The 17,838-nt window shown below is 42.4% G+C and overlaps 1 protein-coding gene across 1 annotated transcript in view; it reads left to right on the top strand.

Annotated features, from left to right (window-relative positions):
- Nucleotides 1–15,405, top strand: part of cnga2a (cyclic nucleotide gated channel subunit alpha 2a) — a 92,003-nt gene extending 76,598 nt beyond the window's left edge. Inside the window, 2 exon segments of the mRNA NM_001044746.1 lie at nucleotides 13,673–13,779; nucleotides 13,902–15,405. Coding sequence (NP_001038211.1) covers nucleotides 13,673–13,779; nucleotides 13,902–15,322 — 1,528 coding nt within the window. The 3' untranslated portion in view covers nucleotides 15,323–15,405.
- The last annotated feature ends 2,433 nt before the right edge of the window (nucleotides 15,406–17,838 follow it).

Below are 17,838 nucleotides of genomic sequence, written 5' to 3' on the forward strand. Positions count from 1 at the left end.
TTGTACCCACACAGGGGTATTTGGGGGATCCACACTAGGTAACCAGTATATTATTTTCTGAATATTACTTGCCCAGTAATAAAATAAAAAGTTAGGTAGTGCTATCCCTCCCTGACTTTTTGATCTTTGCAAAAAAGCCTACCTGATGCGAGGAGTTTTGTACACAAAGGAAGGAGATTAAACTGTCTAGGTGTGCGCGTTTTAAAGGCTACAGGCGCACCCTGACCTGACGCGGGGACCAGATCTCTGCACTATTGCTTTAATTTCACAATTTTCATAATTTCATTGTATTTTCATATGGTAAAATATCTAAATTTATGTTCTAAAAGTAGTATCAATGATGGGAGTGTTAGTAATTAAAGGCAGAAAGAACTTTCACTTTTGAATGAACTTCTGACATGGATTATTTTAGTTTTTAGTATGATTGACATACAAGTACTAGTACACTAAATAGATACTAGTATATAACGATTAAGTAATAGTACCTAATGAATAAGTACTAGTATCTAATATTTGAGTACTAGTATCTATTCATTTAGTACCAGTAACTAATTAGTAAGTACCTTTACTTAATGAATAACTAGCAGTACATAAAAATATGTACTAGTCCCAGTTGGAATACATACTAGTCAATGCTTAACCTTTGATATCTCAATGACAGATACCTCAGAAATCAATGGAAAATTTTTTGAATTTGTTACAACAGAATAGTTACTAGACACTATTTTTTTTTTTTTTGGCCTTTTTGCCTTTATTAGATAGGACAGTATTGAGACAGGAAGTGAAGTGGGAGAGAGAGAGGGGGTAGAGTAGGGAAAAGTCATCGAGCCGGGATTCGATATTGCGACGCCCTGACATGCTATTGCACTATATGTCAGCGCGCTAACCAATAGGCTATTGCGCTGACACTAGTCACAATTAAAATTAGTACTAGTATCTAAAAAATAAAAACTATATATTAAATAAGCACTACTTATTGAATATGTACTAGTATCTAATAAATAAAAAAAAAAACTAAGTACTATCTAATGCAGGGGTCTCAAACTCGCGGCCCGCGGGCCATTAGCGGCCCTCAGTGCAATATTTTGTGGCCCGCGCCGACCGCTGTACACTGACAGAATCAGCGGAGCAGGGAGAGAGAGCGCTCCCCGCTCCGCTGATTCTAACTGTACACATCGGTCACTGGCATTCCCTGCCCCCCGTGTAAACAAAGGGGCGGGGATGCGGGTGATGTCACCACGCACCCCGCCCCTTTGTTAGACGCTGTGAAGGGCGGGAAGTGTTAGGAGGGAACTCGCGCCGGCCAGAACCAAGGTAAGCTGTTCCCGCCCCTGCCTGCCACTTAGCTACCTATCTGCAGCCTGCCACTTTCCTAGCTACAGCCTGCATCTTATATATATTATAGGTAGATACAGACTGGTATAGACTGATGTGACTGGAGTGGGGTGGGGGTGTTTTATTTATATATACGCCTTTTTTTAGGTGAGGGAATGAAAGTTTTGAGTGAGTTCCCCCACTTTTTCCCCCACTTGAAGCACTGTCAAGTCTCTGGCAGCAAGAAGTAGGCAAAAGATGCCATGTTCAGAAGAACTGTTCATAATCTTCACTCAATGTTCTATTAATGTTCAGGACACTTCATGTTCAGAAGAAATAATTAAAACTGTTAATAATGACATTTGAGGACTTTTTTTTTGCGAAATCCCTTATGCGGCCCAGTCTCACCCAGACTTTGCCTCCTGTGGCCCCCAGGTAAATTGAGTTTGAGACCCCTGATCTAATGAATCAGTACTAGTATAATAAAATAAACTAGTGTCTAATGAGTAAGCACTAGTATATTTTTAAAAAGCACTAGTATTTGATTAATAAGCACAAGTATTTAATGGAAAAGATTTCTAAAGATAATAAGCAGAAGTAACATGAAAATAGATACTGAAATAGATATACGGTTTATAGATTATATGTAAAAACGGCTTACCATACATGCACAGCAAGCTGGAGAGTGTGACACACACACACACACACCAGGCAGGCCAGGGAAATCTATGTCTATCATTGCATTCTGCATGTTTTTGCCATTGTCTGTTAAAATTGTGTGGATTTTTTCTCTCTTTGGATTCCCCGTGACTGAAACAAGCCGCTAAATAAGTTCACCAACGCCTCTGCAGAATGTGACCACATGAAAGCCTGACAGTGTAGCACAATGTTGTGTCTTTCAAAGTTTGAGTCAATAAAGTGTGCTGTTACGCTTACAGGGACATCGGACTGGTGTCTGCACTTCATATATTCCAGGTTGTTCGTAGAGGCAATGAATTCCATAATTCTGAACGCGATGTCTTTCCAACTCGTACTATCCCTGCTGTATGGTTCACGTCATGTAAACGCATCACTCACAGTCAGCTGGTTGAGGGATTTTCATACGTAGCATATTTAGTTGTGTGGCATGTTCTAAGATGCCTAATCATGTTAGTGCTGTTAAAATGCCGTTGCTTGCTCAAGGGGTTTTATCGCAACATACATTGCAAACAGATAACTTTACGTCTTTATTGGACACTTTAAAAAAGACTGGGGAACTTGTGTTGCAACTGGTAAGCTCCGCTCTGCTGTTGTTTACCTGTGTGCCGTGCATGAATGTTTGCAAACGTTGTGCGAGTAATTTATGTCAAGTGACTGGCTTTTTTGATCTGCGCTTTTGGGGTTAGCCGATCAAGCAATTTTTGGTCAATATCGGCCGATCATAATCAGCGGCCGATCAATCGGAGCATCACTATTAAATACGACAGAATGTTTGGAAAGCTAGCAGTCCCGTAGGGGAGGATGCTGTGGAGGCCACCTGCTACCTAAATAGGGAGATATGATGGCAGAATATATGGACTAGCCCTGAGAAGGTGGAGTAAGCATATAATAAGACGGTTAGCGGAGAGGGAAGACACGGGTCCGCCTGTGAGGCGGGACTGCATTGTGGCGGAATAAGCATATGGGATTGCCTAGCGGGAATCACGCATAGCAGGCCCCTGTACCCAAAACGCGGGCTGACCAGAGAGCAGATCTAATACGTAATGGGTCAGCGAGTGACTCCTCTGCTGAGTCAGTGCTGAGGGCCTCGGAGGAACCTGCAGAGCTCACCTAAGCGGGGAACTTTACTGACAGTGTGAATAATCGCACGTATCTCCGTGTTAGGGAGAATAGCGCAGCAAGAGTATTTCAACACCTTAACCGAGTTGTTTTCTCAATCACCAAGGGTTCACTCGCAGATGGTAAAACCTTGCAAATGTATTAAGTGTCACCCAGCCCACAGCTCTACAGATGTCTGTTAGAGAGGCGCCGCGTGCATGCACCCAAGAGGATGCAATGCTCCGAGTGGAGTGCGCACGCACTCCTGGGGGACACGGCTCGACCCTCTAAATCGATCCCAACGCGACCAGCAGAGCTGTCTTCAGGGACAGACATCTTAAAGATACTGAGTCAAGTGGTTCGCAGAGATCTGTACAACGGCTCGTGAGAACGAGGGGTGGATTAATTCGCTTAGTGCCTCTGAGGAACCGGATGATGAGGTTATGCCTTCCCACGGTGCTGATCAGGGCGAGGGTGCCAGATGTTGCCCTATCCCTGAGAGAGTAGATCCTCTCTCAAAGGGATCTGCCAGGGGAGGGTCATCACGAGGAGGGAGAGCTCTGACATCCAGGTCCAGTTGGGCCAGAGGGGCGCAACCAGCAAAACCTGCTCCTAGTCCTCCCTGACCTTGCACAGTAACTGCGTGAGCAGGCTCATTGGGGGAAACGTATATTTGCGCATACCCCGAGGTCAGCTGTGGGCAAGTGCATCCGTGCCGAGAGAGTCCTCGGTCAGGGAAAAGAACAACTGGCAATGAGCGTTCTCAGGGGAAGCAAACAGATCGATCTTGGCTTCCCCAAATCGCACCCATATCAGCTGAACAGACTCAGGGTGGAGTCTCCATTCTCCGGGACGTAAAGGCTGCCGTGAGAGAACGTCGCCTGCACGGTTGATCTCGCTTGGAATGTGAATGGGGCGCAGCTATTTCAGCCGCGTATGACTCCAAAGGAGCAGACGACGGGCGAGCTGAGACATGCGGCGAGAGCAAATACCCCCCATGCGGTTCATATACGCCACCGCTACCAGCACCGGAAAAAAATGGTGGAGAGCGAGGAACACTGCCAACAGTACTAGGCGATTGATTTGCCAATGCAACTGGGTTCCTTTTCACAGGCCCGCAGCTGCATGCCCGCAACACACAGCCCCCCAGCCCATGCTTGAAGCATCTGTTGAAACAACAACATGACTGGACCTCCGGCCTGTAGGAATGAGGGGTCGTTCCAAGGGCTGAGGGCGTGGCAGTGACTCGGTGTATGCCCGCGTGCCATGCGCGTCTGGGGACTCGATCGTGAAGCCAGTGCTGAAGTGGTTCCATATGGAGTAATCCAAGAGGCATGACAGCGGCTGCCATATGCCCCAGGAGCCTCTAATAAAACTTCAGTGGGACCACTATTTTGCTGTCGAACTCTCTCAAACAATTCTGCATTAGCTGAACGCACTCTCTGGAGAGGCACGCTGCCATGGTGACCGAGTCCAGCTCCAGAAAAGAGATCCTCTGCACGGGGGCGAGTTTGCTCTTTTCTCAGTTGACCTGAAGCCCCAACAGGAAATGTCGATGTACCTTGTCTCTGTGCATAATCAATTGCTCCCGAGAGAGGGCTAAAATCAGCCTGTCGTCAAGATAATTGAGTATGCGGATGCCCGCGAGGCGAAGGGGCGCTAAGGCACCCTACGTGAGCTTGGTGAAGACCCGCAGAGACAGAGAGAGCTCGAAGGGTAGGACTTTGTATTGCCAAGTGTATCAAATACAATTTGATTTATCGCGCTATTGTTTTTTTCAATGTGGGCCAATTGATCAGAAGAGAAAGAACGGCTACTGGAGAGAGAAAAGCAGCACAGAGGGTGAGTGAATAATTAAACACAGTCAATTTCTTTCTTCAATATAGTTTATATTATTAGGAAAATATTAGGTTTGTAAGTATGTATGTATAAATAGGTTCAGTTATAAACTGTAATAATAAAAAGTAAATTCTGTTTTTCTTTTTTTTTCTACACAGATGAACGTGAACTCAATATACAGTTTGAACAAAGTATAATCAAGACAATTAGGAAATTTCAAACACAAAATGAAAATAAATAAATGTCTTTAAAAGCTACAACACTGTGTTGTTTTGCTTTTAGATGACTCGTTTCACCGTTTGCCGTTCACAACTCAATATCAAGGATTCCGTAAAAGAGAACTGTTGATTCTATTAGCTCAGTTCCAGTAAATGTTTTCTGTTGAGGATTTAAGAAAAAATAAGAAGAAAAACAGGAAGGTCGCAATAAGTCCGAGTCTCGTTTCTCTAAACAAATCAAAAGAACTCTCCTTCCAGTCCGGTGGCTCAAACACACAGCCTAACCGGAGAGTCGGTTCCATGGGTGGCACGCCGTAATGTAACTTTCTCCTCGAGTCCAGCATGAATCATCACAGATGCTTCGACTCACACAAAAAACCCAGCCTTGCAAAACACAAGGCAAACATCAATTAATAAAACATCTTTAACATTACATCTTATATATACGTGCCTCATATTTACATTTGCTTGACATATATACACACACATTGATCATAACGATCCTCAAATATCATATTTTACTATATTTCATTAACTCATCAGCATTACTACTTGTCAGATAGCTTTAGCCCATATATTATCAGCTGTAGCTCGAGCGCTGCGCTCACAGCTTATTTAAATGCACCTCATATTAATTCTGTGTCGACTTTGTGGTGTTTAAATGTTAAATATCATGTAAACACAAAGTTAGGACATGAATCCTAGCTCACCAAAGTAAAAAGGTGTATTCTCGTCAGTGAAATTATCTTCAGATCCATATCAAATGACAGTCTCTCAAATTTAGCGACAGTTTCAATGCTGTAGTCTCTGCTCAACAACTTTATTTCAATTAAAAATCACTCACTGAATGTGGAGGGGCTCTAAATTTCTCTCTGTTGCTGTCTCATCTCTCTCTCTCTTGATCATCTCTGTGCATCATGTAATATTCTCAACCATAACATGTCAACTGTAACTTTCTCAACTGTAACTTTTCCAATCATAACTTCCTCTATTGATCAAACATGGTGCGTCAGTGTAGTTCCGCTCGGTCTCCTATTGACTCTTAAAGTGCCCATGACTTTAATACAGAATGATTAAATGGCTCATTTTCCTTGCTTTCTTTGTCTTTTTTTTTACATCACTTCTACTTTTCATTAGTAACCTAGGTTATCCGGGTTACACAAGCTAGACCTTCAAACGCAAACCGCAGAAACTGACGGTGGCGAGGAAGAATGGAGACATGGAAGTACGCGTCAAACCAATCCTGAGGACGAACGCACCGGAGGATGCGCTTCTGCATGAGCATTCTGAACGGCAGCTTGTCCAGACAGCGGTTCAAAACACACTGATCTAGGATTGGCCACAACCCACCGCTCTTTTCGGGCACGATGAAGTACAAGCTTTAAAACTCGCTCTCCATCTTGGCTGGAGGGACCGGGTCGATTGCATCCTTCACCAGGAGGAAAGCAATCTCCTCTCGCAAGACAGGGGCAGACAGGGGGCTGACCCTGGTGTAATACACACCCATGAACTTGGGGGGCCGTTTTGCGAATTGAATCAACTAGCCGAGTCTGATTGTGCATATGAGCCACAGCAAATGCTGGCCCGCGCTAACCAAGCAGGTACAGCTCTCGCTAATGGACTTATCAATACAATTGCTGAATTACCAGCAGTGGGGCAGCGCGGAGTGGGTGTGCTGATCTGGGAAGTGCGAGGGTCCCACAGAAGAGCTGGAGGCGAGAGATTCGCTCTCACCTCGCACCCAAGCTCTGGAGGGGAGGCTCGAGGAGTGGGAGAAAGGAGACCATCCTCCCAACGCCTGTGAGCCACTGGCGAAACACACAGAACCTGCTAGCTAGAAGGCATAGCGTCCCAGACTGGCATGGTTTGGGCTGTCACATCCAGGGAAGTGGAAAAGTGCTCTTTCCTTGATGTTTGCGTGGCAGTGAAAAGAGCCATCGGAAATGGAGGCCGGCCCCCAATGTGGAAAGAGCAAATTCCATCTTCTCCGGATGACCTGCTTCAAGTACGCTTCGCGGTCCATTACCGGACTTAACGGCGCACTGGGCAGGGGGGGCTAACTGCTTTCGAGGTGCTCAACATGCCCGCTTCGCCAGAGGTGTGGGGCAGCACTCATAGGTGGGTGCCTTCGGCGAGGACCAGCAGATGTTGATGGCTCGGCAGGCGGAGCGGGCCTACGGTTCCGCCGATGGATGACATTACCCGTCGTATCAGACTGCTCTCTCACCACCTTGAATTCCTGGGTGAATTCACAGACGGTGTCACCAAACAGGCCAGCCTGGGATATGGGGGAGTCAAGAAAGCATACTTTGTTGACTCCTTGCATATCCACCAGGTTTAGCCAGAGAAGGCGCTCCTGGACCACTAATGTGGACATCGTCCTCCCCAACGCACACGCAGCGGACTTAGTGGTCTGAAGAGCATAGTCATTGTGGTGCTAAGCTTGTGAAGCAAGCTTGGGTCGGACCCACCCTCGTGCAGCTGGGCCAGTGTCTGCATTTGGTAGCGCTCCATAGCATGCAGGGCAGAAGTAGCCTGGCCCGCAGTCTTGTAAGCTCTGGCCCCGAGGGAGGCAGATAACCTACAGGCTTTGGCCGGGAGACAAGGCGGACCCCACTCACCCAGGGGAGTCGTTTCTTACCCCCTGGCTGCTCCACCGTCAAGAGTGGTGAGGGCAGAGGGACACGCAGCACGGGCAGAAAAAGGTGCCCTCCAAGACTGCGCGAGCCTGCGGTGCACCTCCAGGAGGAAGGGGACGAGAGGCTTCGATGAGGCACCCATCTAGTCGGTTCGGCCGCGGAGCAATGAAAGCCCTCCCTCCGATGCAGCAGTGGACTTCTGGTCCCGGTGTCATCGAACGTAAGGGCTACCATCTGGTTAGACAGATCGCTTCCTCCGCTCGAATCTTGGATGGAGCACTTGGAGAAGTGGGAGGTCAGCGGGCCCAGAGGCGACGGATAATCTCCCACTGGAACCTTCAGATCTGCCCGAGTGCCCGCTGCAGTGCAGGGGACAGCTGGGGTGGTTCACCCTTTTGCAAAGGCTAGCCATGATTTTAACTGCGCAACAGACATGGCATCGCAATGACGACATGAACTGCCTGCGAGCACCGCATTAACAGCTGGAACACAAGACATGCAATGCATCCAGAAACGCATGGTCGGAGCGCCATCCTGAAAAGGACATGCTGCTCGACTGTGTTGCTCCTTTAGTGAAATTTGCAACTTTATAAGCACTGCTCAGGAGGACCGGACGCAAAGAACGCCAGGCAAGGGAGAAGCCCAGCTCAACCGTCTACCGCCGCGTGAACACACTCTGGACAGGAAGACCGCTCTTGTTCGCTTGAAATCAGCAGGAGGAACCCTCATCGACTTTCTCAGAAGGCTGTAGAAGTCTCTGAAGCGAAAAGGTTAGTGTCCTCTTGCTTTTCGAGTGCTTTTATGCTAAATTGATTGCAACAAGCATCTGGTGCGCAAGCTGACGATGCCAACTCATTTGTCATTTCATTGGCCCGTTTATATACCCTTTTAGACAATTGGCTTTCTGAACAATCCCCAGTACGTGGATTAAATCCACTTATAGTATTGAAGTTCCCCATCCGAAGGGGAACTCTCATTCAAGCACATTTAAGACAGCATGATAATGAGAAAGGTAATTGCCCTGCAGGGAACTCTACGCTGTGTTTCTTTAGGAGACACAATGGGATACAATCCCTCTCTTATAACCTCCTGAAGCACAGGTGAAATCAATCCAATTTAATTGGCGGGACCGTGTGTGACGTCAGACCGGGAGGTATAAAAGCACCACGGAAGCATACAACTTCAGCTTTTTCTTACTTCACTCAGACACATGAGTCTTTTTCCTCCTACTTACAAGCACTGAAAATGCACTACATTGAAACAATGAGTCACTCGCACACACACACACGCTCTCTTTTTGCATCACTATTAAAAATAATAGGCTATTAGAGAAATATAATTTAAATCCTGCGGTGTCCTTGTGTAATCATAGATCAGGACATGCACGATTTATGTGTGTGCGCAGTGCCTTTGACCAGGAGCAAGTACAATCAGTCCTTGAGAGGGGTGTTTGTGCTCATTTTAAAAAGCCCTGGTCGAGTGCTGTGAAAGTGTTTACCGCGGCTCATTGCCGCTCGCGCTGCGGCCGAGCGGGGCATGATTTCGTTGGGAATCAGCTCGATCTGAAGGTTAAGAAGACAAAACTCAAGGGTTTTCTTCTCCTCTTTGTCCTCCGGATCGGCATCCTTTCAGCGCGAGCCGGACGCCTGCTACAGCTGCCTTTCTTCTCGCACTGTGGGATTGCGGCTCCGCCTCTGCTTCCGAGGGAGTTGAGAGTATGGAAGGCCGTTGGGGCCAAAATGGTTGTTCCCCCCATTATGTCCCGAATATGATGAACTGGCTGACATTAAGCCTGTGTTGCTTGAACTAATCCCCTATAAAAATTATTATTATATAACATACATTATAATATAGAACATAATGATAATAATAATAATACTTATTATTATTATTATTATTATAAATATAAGGGGTGTAATTTTCAATGAGTACCTGCACAGGGAAGTATTAACCTGAAGCAGGTCTCACATTGTTTGTATGATTAGCCATTTATTCAGCTATGGCTTGCTTGGATTACTCTGTTGCAGAGAGAGGCTTCATATCAAGGAAGTTATCATCTGCAAAGACTCTGCTTTGCCATCAATGCCGGTGAAAATAATAACATTGGCTCTGATTGGTAAAGTGTATGTGGCAATAGGTCAACTGGCCAGTTGTTGATATACTCTGTAATTATACAATCATACGAAATAGACCGTCAGAAGGACGCCTATGGGAAGGGTGAGGCCTGTTATCGTTCAAAAGGAACTGCTTCGGGCTTTAGACCTGTCTCTCTGTGCCATAAAAATGGATGTTCACAGGGACATTTGTGGCCAAATCCGTCCGATATCAAGAAAGAGGACAAATGTCTCTTCCTTGATGCCCCCATTTTGCCCGCTGGTTCATTAGAGAATCTGTTGAACGGGCAGAGGGGGGTGGGGCTCCTACGGGAGCTTCCTTCCCTAAGAAACCGTTCTTCTGGGGCGGCTAGGCAGGACCAGCCGCAAGCCAGTTTATCCGCTCAGCATTGTGTGGGGCAAGAGAGTGCGTTGCATCCATTCAGCCCCCAAAAACAGTTGGGGTGGGAAACAGTACTCTCAGGAGACAAAGTCCGTCTTGTACTATGGCCAAGAACCATTGTCGTGAAACGGGAATCGTCTCAGAAGTTCTAGTATTAGGAAATTCTTCGGGCACCCCCTGCGAGGAGCAAGGGCTGCCTTATCATTCCCCACAGGGGTCCATCCGCCAACCCTCCCACCGCTGGTGCCTCAGGGTGCGGAGACCCCTGGTGTTGTCCACCAGTGTTTTATCCCAAAAGTGGTGACGCTAGTGAGGCAGTGCCCTCAGGAGACAAAGTCCGGCATGTACTGTGGCCAAGAACCATTGTCGTGAAACGACTATAGTCTCCGAAGAAGTTCTAGTATTAGGAAATTCTTCAGGCAGCCCCTGCGAGGAGCAAAAGCCTCCTCCTTGTGCCCCACAGGGGGTCCATCCACCAACCCTCCCACCGTTGGTGCCTCAGGGGGCGGAGACCCCCGGTGTTGTCAACCAGTGTTTTATCCCAAAAGTGGTGACGCTAGTGGACTCACCCCCTCTACGGAGGGTCCGAAAGCAGTTAACTTAGTGGCCTCCTGTCGTGAGTTCACTTCAGTGCCCTAAGTTAGCCATCTAGGGGAGCGTATTTTCTGGCAGAATGGGAGCGGCTGCCAAACGTTTCGCAGTTGGGTCCTGCTAACCTTAAAGAGGAGCTATATAATGCAGTGTGGTTCACACCCCTCTTGCTGCAATAATTTGCTTTACAATTGTAGTAAAGTTAAAGCAGGCTCTAAAATTTGGAAATGAAGTAGACTCCCTTCTGAGGAAGGAAGTCATAAAACAGGTCCTCCTCCAGACATGGAGTCAGGGTTTTTATAGTATAACTTCATTGTTCCAAACAAAAATGGACGATATATCCTATATATATATATATATATATTAGCGCTGTCAAAATTAATGCGTTAACGCATGCGATTAATTTGAAATAATTAACGCGTTAAAAAAATTAACGCAATTAACGAAGTTTTTTTCTTTTTTTTTCCCTGTTGTGGCCAGGGCAGACGCCCGCAAGTTTCCCGCTGTTTCGACGTACTTTTTGGGCCAGGCTGATCATCTTATGATCTGATCGGCCCATAAAACACTCAGCAGACTGTCATGTCTTTCTGCCTCAATGATTGACGGTGCTGCGAGCTGTCACGCTCTGAAAGTAGGATGTTTCTTTTCCGGACAGAGCGCCTGTGTGATATAATCTTCAGCCCATTGGTTCTTTTCTTTATTGACATTGGGCTGACCCAATCACAATCTTCCATGTTGGGCTCTGTGTAACGTAGGTGTGTATTTGTCAAAATAGCCGAGAGTCACGGCTGCTTCTCACGCGCGGGTCCGCCCCGCGGGAGAGCAGGCTTTTGCGTCTGCACTCTGCAGCGGGGCACAGATCAATATATTCCTGTCTATTCTATCTAGTTACCTATCTGTCCTTATACATATGCTTTTTTTTTACTTTTAATCTGCACCACAGCCGCGGCAACTTCCTCCTGCTGTTTCCTGAACCTGCAAGTCTTTATTTTACAAATTATAAAGAATGTCTGCTTCTCAATTTCTATGAGGGGTGTCATTCATGTATTTTAAGATGCACTCGGTCAGAAGACAAGCGCATGAGATATCATGACAGTGTTTTTGATCATCAGCATTATGTAGGCTTATAGTGACAATAATATTTATACAATATGGTTAATATAATGATATTTATACATGACCAAACTAGTGTGCAACTTAAGCAACTTTTTTTACATTTTTTTTGTAGTTCTGCCCAAACAAATATTTGTTGCATTTTTTTATTGTTTAAGTTCATTTGATTGACAATGTAAAAGCTGTTAGCTACGTTTGATGTTTTATTGTTGAGTTAAACATGTTTTTTAAGGGTCTCTGACACATTGCTTTTATTATTTATCTTTATTAATCAACATTAACTGTGTGCGTCAGCAGGCAGTTTTTGTTATGCTCATTTTCTAGGCCCCCTCAAAACACACAGGCACCCACATTTCCAGTGTGGATTATAATTTTATTTTAATAATAAATAAAAAAATTTAGTTTTTTAATTTGTCAACTCTCGTTATTTCTACATTAATTGGTGCCCCCACGTGAGGCTTAAATATTATTAATATCAATACTTAAATATTGATTTTAATATTTGATATATCCAATTATCACTACACATGCCTAGTTGATTCGTTTGTAGCAGTATCTGAGTGCACTAGATCCTTTCAGAGGTGCATCCAGCTGTGTGAGCTCATAAACTCTTCCAGAAACTTTAACTTGATAAGGGAAGCATTCAGTAATGCTATTGTCGGTGTAGGCAGGAGGATTTCCACCTGGGACACCAACAACAGACGCCAATTCATAAGCATGATCCTATAAGAGCAAGCTTCTGATTGCTTAATGCTGTGCGAATGTCCGCTGAAGTTCGAATTTTCGAACTTAAGCGATTTGGGGAAAACTGTTGCAACTAACGTGCAAAACACCCAATTCGCGCGTATCGCGTCATTTGGGTGCTGACATGATATATTAGCATGTCTCTTGTATACCCGTAATAAAAAGTTCTGTTGCATAAGGCTTGTCATCGCTTAAGTATAGTGCACTCGCATCTATGGAAGATGTAACAGAGCTGCTCTCTGATGGTCCTTTAACAGTGACCTTTGTGTTAAATTGAACTGAATTTTGAACCAAACTCCAACATTGAAATTTGCATTTATTTGAAAAAAAAAAAAAAATTTTCACTAGAACTACACACGTACTCTGCCACATCTCTGCTGTCTGTCTGATAAACTGAGTTTGTTGCACATCTGAAACATTATTTTGTCTTTTTATTATATTTTCTTTACTATGTTAATCTTTTTTCTTGTATGTTTATCTGCTTTGACATAATCTACATTGTAAAAGTTCTATAGAAATAAAAATGACTTCAACTGACTTAATTTTAAAATATTCGATTGAAATGAACACAACTCAGGATGCTTGTGTCGAAATAATGACTTATGTTGAAATATTCTCAAAATAATGAGTTAATATCATACCAAGCTCTTCTTTTCACCAATGTTTTTAAGACTTCTGTAAATTATTTGATCTGACCACAGTAAATAAAGAAAATGAGCCCACTTAATAAACCTATGGTAATCATAGCAATTGTTTTCTTAATTAACTCAGTCTGGTATAACTAGATCTTTTTCAGCAAGTTTGTGGGATTAAAGATTTTATTCTGATCATAAATAACCGCAGATGTAAATCAAATTTTGTCAAATACTAAAGGGATGTCCTGACTCAAGATATTTGTCTTTTCTTATTTACCAAATACAGAGCCTGCTTTAATGAGCTTCAAACCAGGAATTTTATTCTGTGGCTTTTTTTGGATTATCTATCTGATGTCATATATATCCTGGACACTTGTGTAAGACTAAGAACAGGTCAGAATTATCTACATGTACATGTTTGACATAACTGTTGTGAGGTTTGATAGGCGATTCAGTGCAAAAAAATGTATTGTGCATGAATAATAATTAAAAATGACAATGTTTCTTCACTACAGGTTTCCTTGAACAAGGTCTTCTGGTGAAGGACCTAATCAAATTAAGAGAAAGCTACTTTCATACTCTACAGTTCAAGCTTGACTTGCTATCAATAATACCCACAGATTTAGGTTACATCGTCATTGGCATTCATGTACCAGAGCTTCGTTTGAATAGACTTATGCGCTTCTCACGCCTGTTCGAATTCTTTGACCGTACAGAGACCCGCACCAGCTACCCCAACTTGTTCCGTATTTGCAACTTGGTGCTCTATATTCTAGTAATTATTCACTGGAATGCTTGCATCTACTTTGCTATCTCCAAATCTCTGGGTTTTGGATCCGATCAATGGGTCTACCCAAACATCTCTGACCCTAAGTTTGGGACACTCACACGAGGATACGTGTACTGCCTTTACTGGTCAACCCTCACATTGACAACCATCGGGGAAATGCCAGCTCCAGTCCAGGATGAGGAGTATCTTTTTGTTGTTTTTGATTTTCTAGTTGGGGTTTTAATTTTTGCAACCATTGTTGGTAATGTTGGAGCAATGATCTCCAACATGAATGCCACTCGTGCTGAATTTCAAGGTCAGATTGATGCCATTAAACATTACATGAAGTTCCGAAAGGTTAGCAAAGAGCTGGAAGCTAGAGTCATCAAATGGTTTGACTATTTGTGGACAAATAAGAAAACAATTGATGAGCAGGATGTCCTAAAAAATCTACCAAACAAACTTCGGGCTGAAATTGCTATTAATGTGCACTTAGAAACATTGAAGAAGGTTCGTATTTTCCAGGACTGTGAGGCGGGGCTTTTGGTGGAACTTGTTCTTAAGCTGCGGCCACAGGTCTTTAGTCCAGGAGACTACATCTGCAGAAAGGGAGACATAGGAAAAGAGATGTATATCATCAAAGAGGGTTGCCTTGCTGTTGTGGCTGATGATGGGGTGACCCAGTATGCACATTTAACTGCTGGAAGCTGTTTTGGTGAAATTAGCATCCTAAACATAAGAGGAAGCAAAATGGGCAATCGTCGCACTGCTAACATCAGAAGTATTGGCTACTCTGATCTCTTTTGTTTGTCAAAAGGTGACCTGATGGAGGCTGTAATGGAGTATCCAGATGCTAAGAAAGTTCTGGAAGAGAAGGGAAGACAAATTCTTATAAAAGAGGGTTTGCTCGAGGAGGTGGAGGCAGACGGAATAGGGGTGGAAGATATTGAGAAAAGAGTAGAGAGGATGGAAGATACTATTGAAATATTACAAACTCGATTTGCTCGACTATTGGCTCAATATACAGCAACTCAGCAGCACCTGAAGCAGAGACTTACCACTCTGGAATGCAGAACCAATCATTCTGGCAGTGGATTCCTTTCTGATGGTAATGAAAGCACTATTGATGGGGATGGTACAAACAGTGAGGTCAACATTCACCTTTAAGTGCTAAGCATGGTTTGTTTGTTTGTTTGTTTGCTTTATTTCTAGAGCACATTTAAAAACAACAGATGTTGACCAAAGTGCTTTACAAAACGACCAGCATACAAAATCTATACCTATATATAAAAATTGAGCAAAATATATAAAACAGATTGAAACTAGATTATCAAAGTTCGTCGAGATAGATAGATAGATAGATAGATAGAAGCAGTTTATAGATAGATAGATAGATAGATAGATAGATTAAAGCAGTTTATAGATAGATAGATAGATAGATAGATAGATAGATAGATAGATTAAAGCAGTTGATAGATAGATAGATAGATAGATAGATAGATAGATAGATAGATAGATAGATAGATAGATAGATAGATAGATAGATAGATAGATAGATAGATAGATAGATAGAAAAAAACAGTTGATAGATAGATAGATAGATAGATAGATAGATAGATTAAAAAATTATAGATAGATAGATAGATAGATAGATAGATAGATAGATTAAAAAAATTATAGATAGATAGATAGATAGATAGATAGATAGATAGATAGATAGATAGATAGATAGATAGATAGATAGAAAAAAAACAGTTGATAGATAGATAGATAGATAGATAGATAGATAGATAGATAGATAGATAGATAGATAGATAGATAGATTAAAAAATTATAGATAGATAGATAGATAGATAGATAGATAGATAGATAGATAGATAGATAGATAGATAGATAGATAGATAGATAGAAAAAAACAGTTGATAGATAGATAGATAGATAAATAGATTAAAACAAATTATAGATAGATAGATAGATAGATAGATAGATAGATAGATAGATAGATAGATAGATAGATAGATAGATAGATAGATAGATAGATAGATTAAAACAGTTGATAGATAGATAGATAGATAGATAGATAGATAGATAGATAGATAGATAGATAGATAGATAGATAGATAGATAGATAGATTAAAGCAGTTCATAGATAGATAGATAGATAAATAGATAGATAGATAGATTAAAGCAGTTTATAGATAGATAGATAGATAGATAGATAGATAGATAGATAGATAGATAGATAGATAGATAGATAGCAGTTTGAAAAGGATAGATAGATAGTTTTAAGGTCACAAAATTAGATCTAATGTAAAGTCAATGTAAGCCTTTTGCAATGGAAGTCTATGGGACAGTTGTTGCTAGGGTGCAGTATCTGGTAGTTAGGGTGTGGCTAGAAAGTTAAAAGCTCATCAGTTATTGGCAGCTTGGTTGTCTGAGTTAAATGAGCTCAGCCATTAGTCTGGTGGACAGTCTGATGCAGAGTTATGAGCTCACAAAGTTTGATCCCATGTTAAATCAATGAGAGTCTTTTGAATGGAAGTCTATGGGACAGTTTCTAGGGTCCAAAAGTGGTTGCTAGGGCGTGGCCAGAGAGTTAAAAGCTCATTAGTTATTGGCAGTTAGATAGTCTGAGTTAAATAAGCCCAGTTAGAAGTCTGTGTGACAGTCTGAAGCAGAGTTATGAGCTCACAAAGTTTGGTCCAATGTTAAATCTATGGGATTTTTCCGACGGTCCCGGGACGTTTTTCGGAAAACTGAAAGTCGGATCAGTCGGAAAAGATATAGCACACCGAGTCAGAATAGTTTGGAGGTCTGGTGTGAGTTTGGTGGTCATAGCTTGAAAGCTCTAAGAGGAGATATAATTAGATTTTTAGTCTCAGAAGAATAATAATAACTAGATTATTAAAGTTCGTCGAGACAAACTTTAGGCTGGCTTGAGAAAGTCTGTTGGAAATAGTTTGTTCAGTTTAAACAGTTTTAAAAAGTATGAAAAGATGATAGATAGATAAATAGATAGACAGACAGACAGACAGACACACAGACAGACAGACAGACAGGTAGATAGATAGATAGATAGATAGATAGATAGATAGATAGATAGATAGATAGATAGATAGATAGATAGATAGATAGATAGATAGATAGATAGATAGATAGATAAAAACAGTTGATAGACAGACAGACAGACAGACAGACAGATAGATAGATAGATAGATAGATAGATAGATAGATAGATAGATAGATAAAAACAGTTGATAGATAGATAGATAGATAGATAGATAGATAGATAGATAGATAGATAGATAAAAACAGTTGATAGATAGATAGATAGATAGATAGATAGATAGATAGATAGATAGATAGATAGATAGATAGATAGATAGATAGATAGATAGATAGATAGATAGACAGACAGACAGACAGACAGATAGATAAAAACAGTTGATAGATAGACAGACAGACAGACAGACAGATAGATAGATAGATAGATAGATAGATAGATAGATAGATAGATAGATAGATAGATAGATAGATAGATAGATTAAAGCAGTATGAAAAAGGATAGATAGATAGATATATAGACAGACAGACAGACAGACAGACAGACAGATAGATAGATAGATAGATTAAAACAGTTTGAAAAAGTATAGATAGATAGATAGATAGATAGATAGATAGAT

The sequence above is a fragment of the Danio rerio genome, chromosome 14, assembly GCF_052040795.2.
Source record: "Danio rerio strain M-AB ecotype USA chromosome 14, GRCz13ab, whole genome shotgun sequence".
Taxonomy (NCBI): Eukaryota; Metazoa; Chordata; class Actinopteri; order Cypriniformes; family Danionidae; genus Danio; species Danio rerio.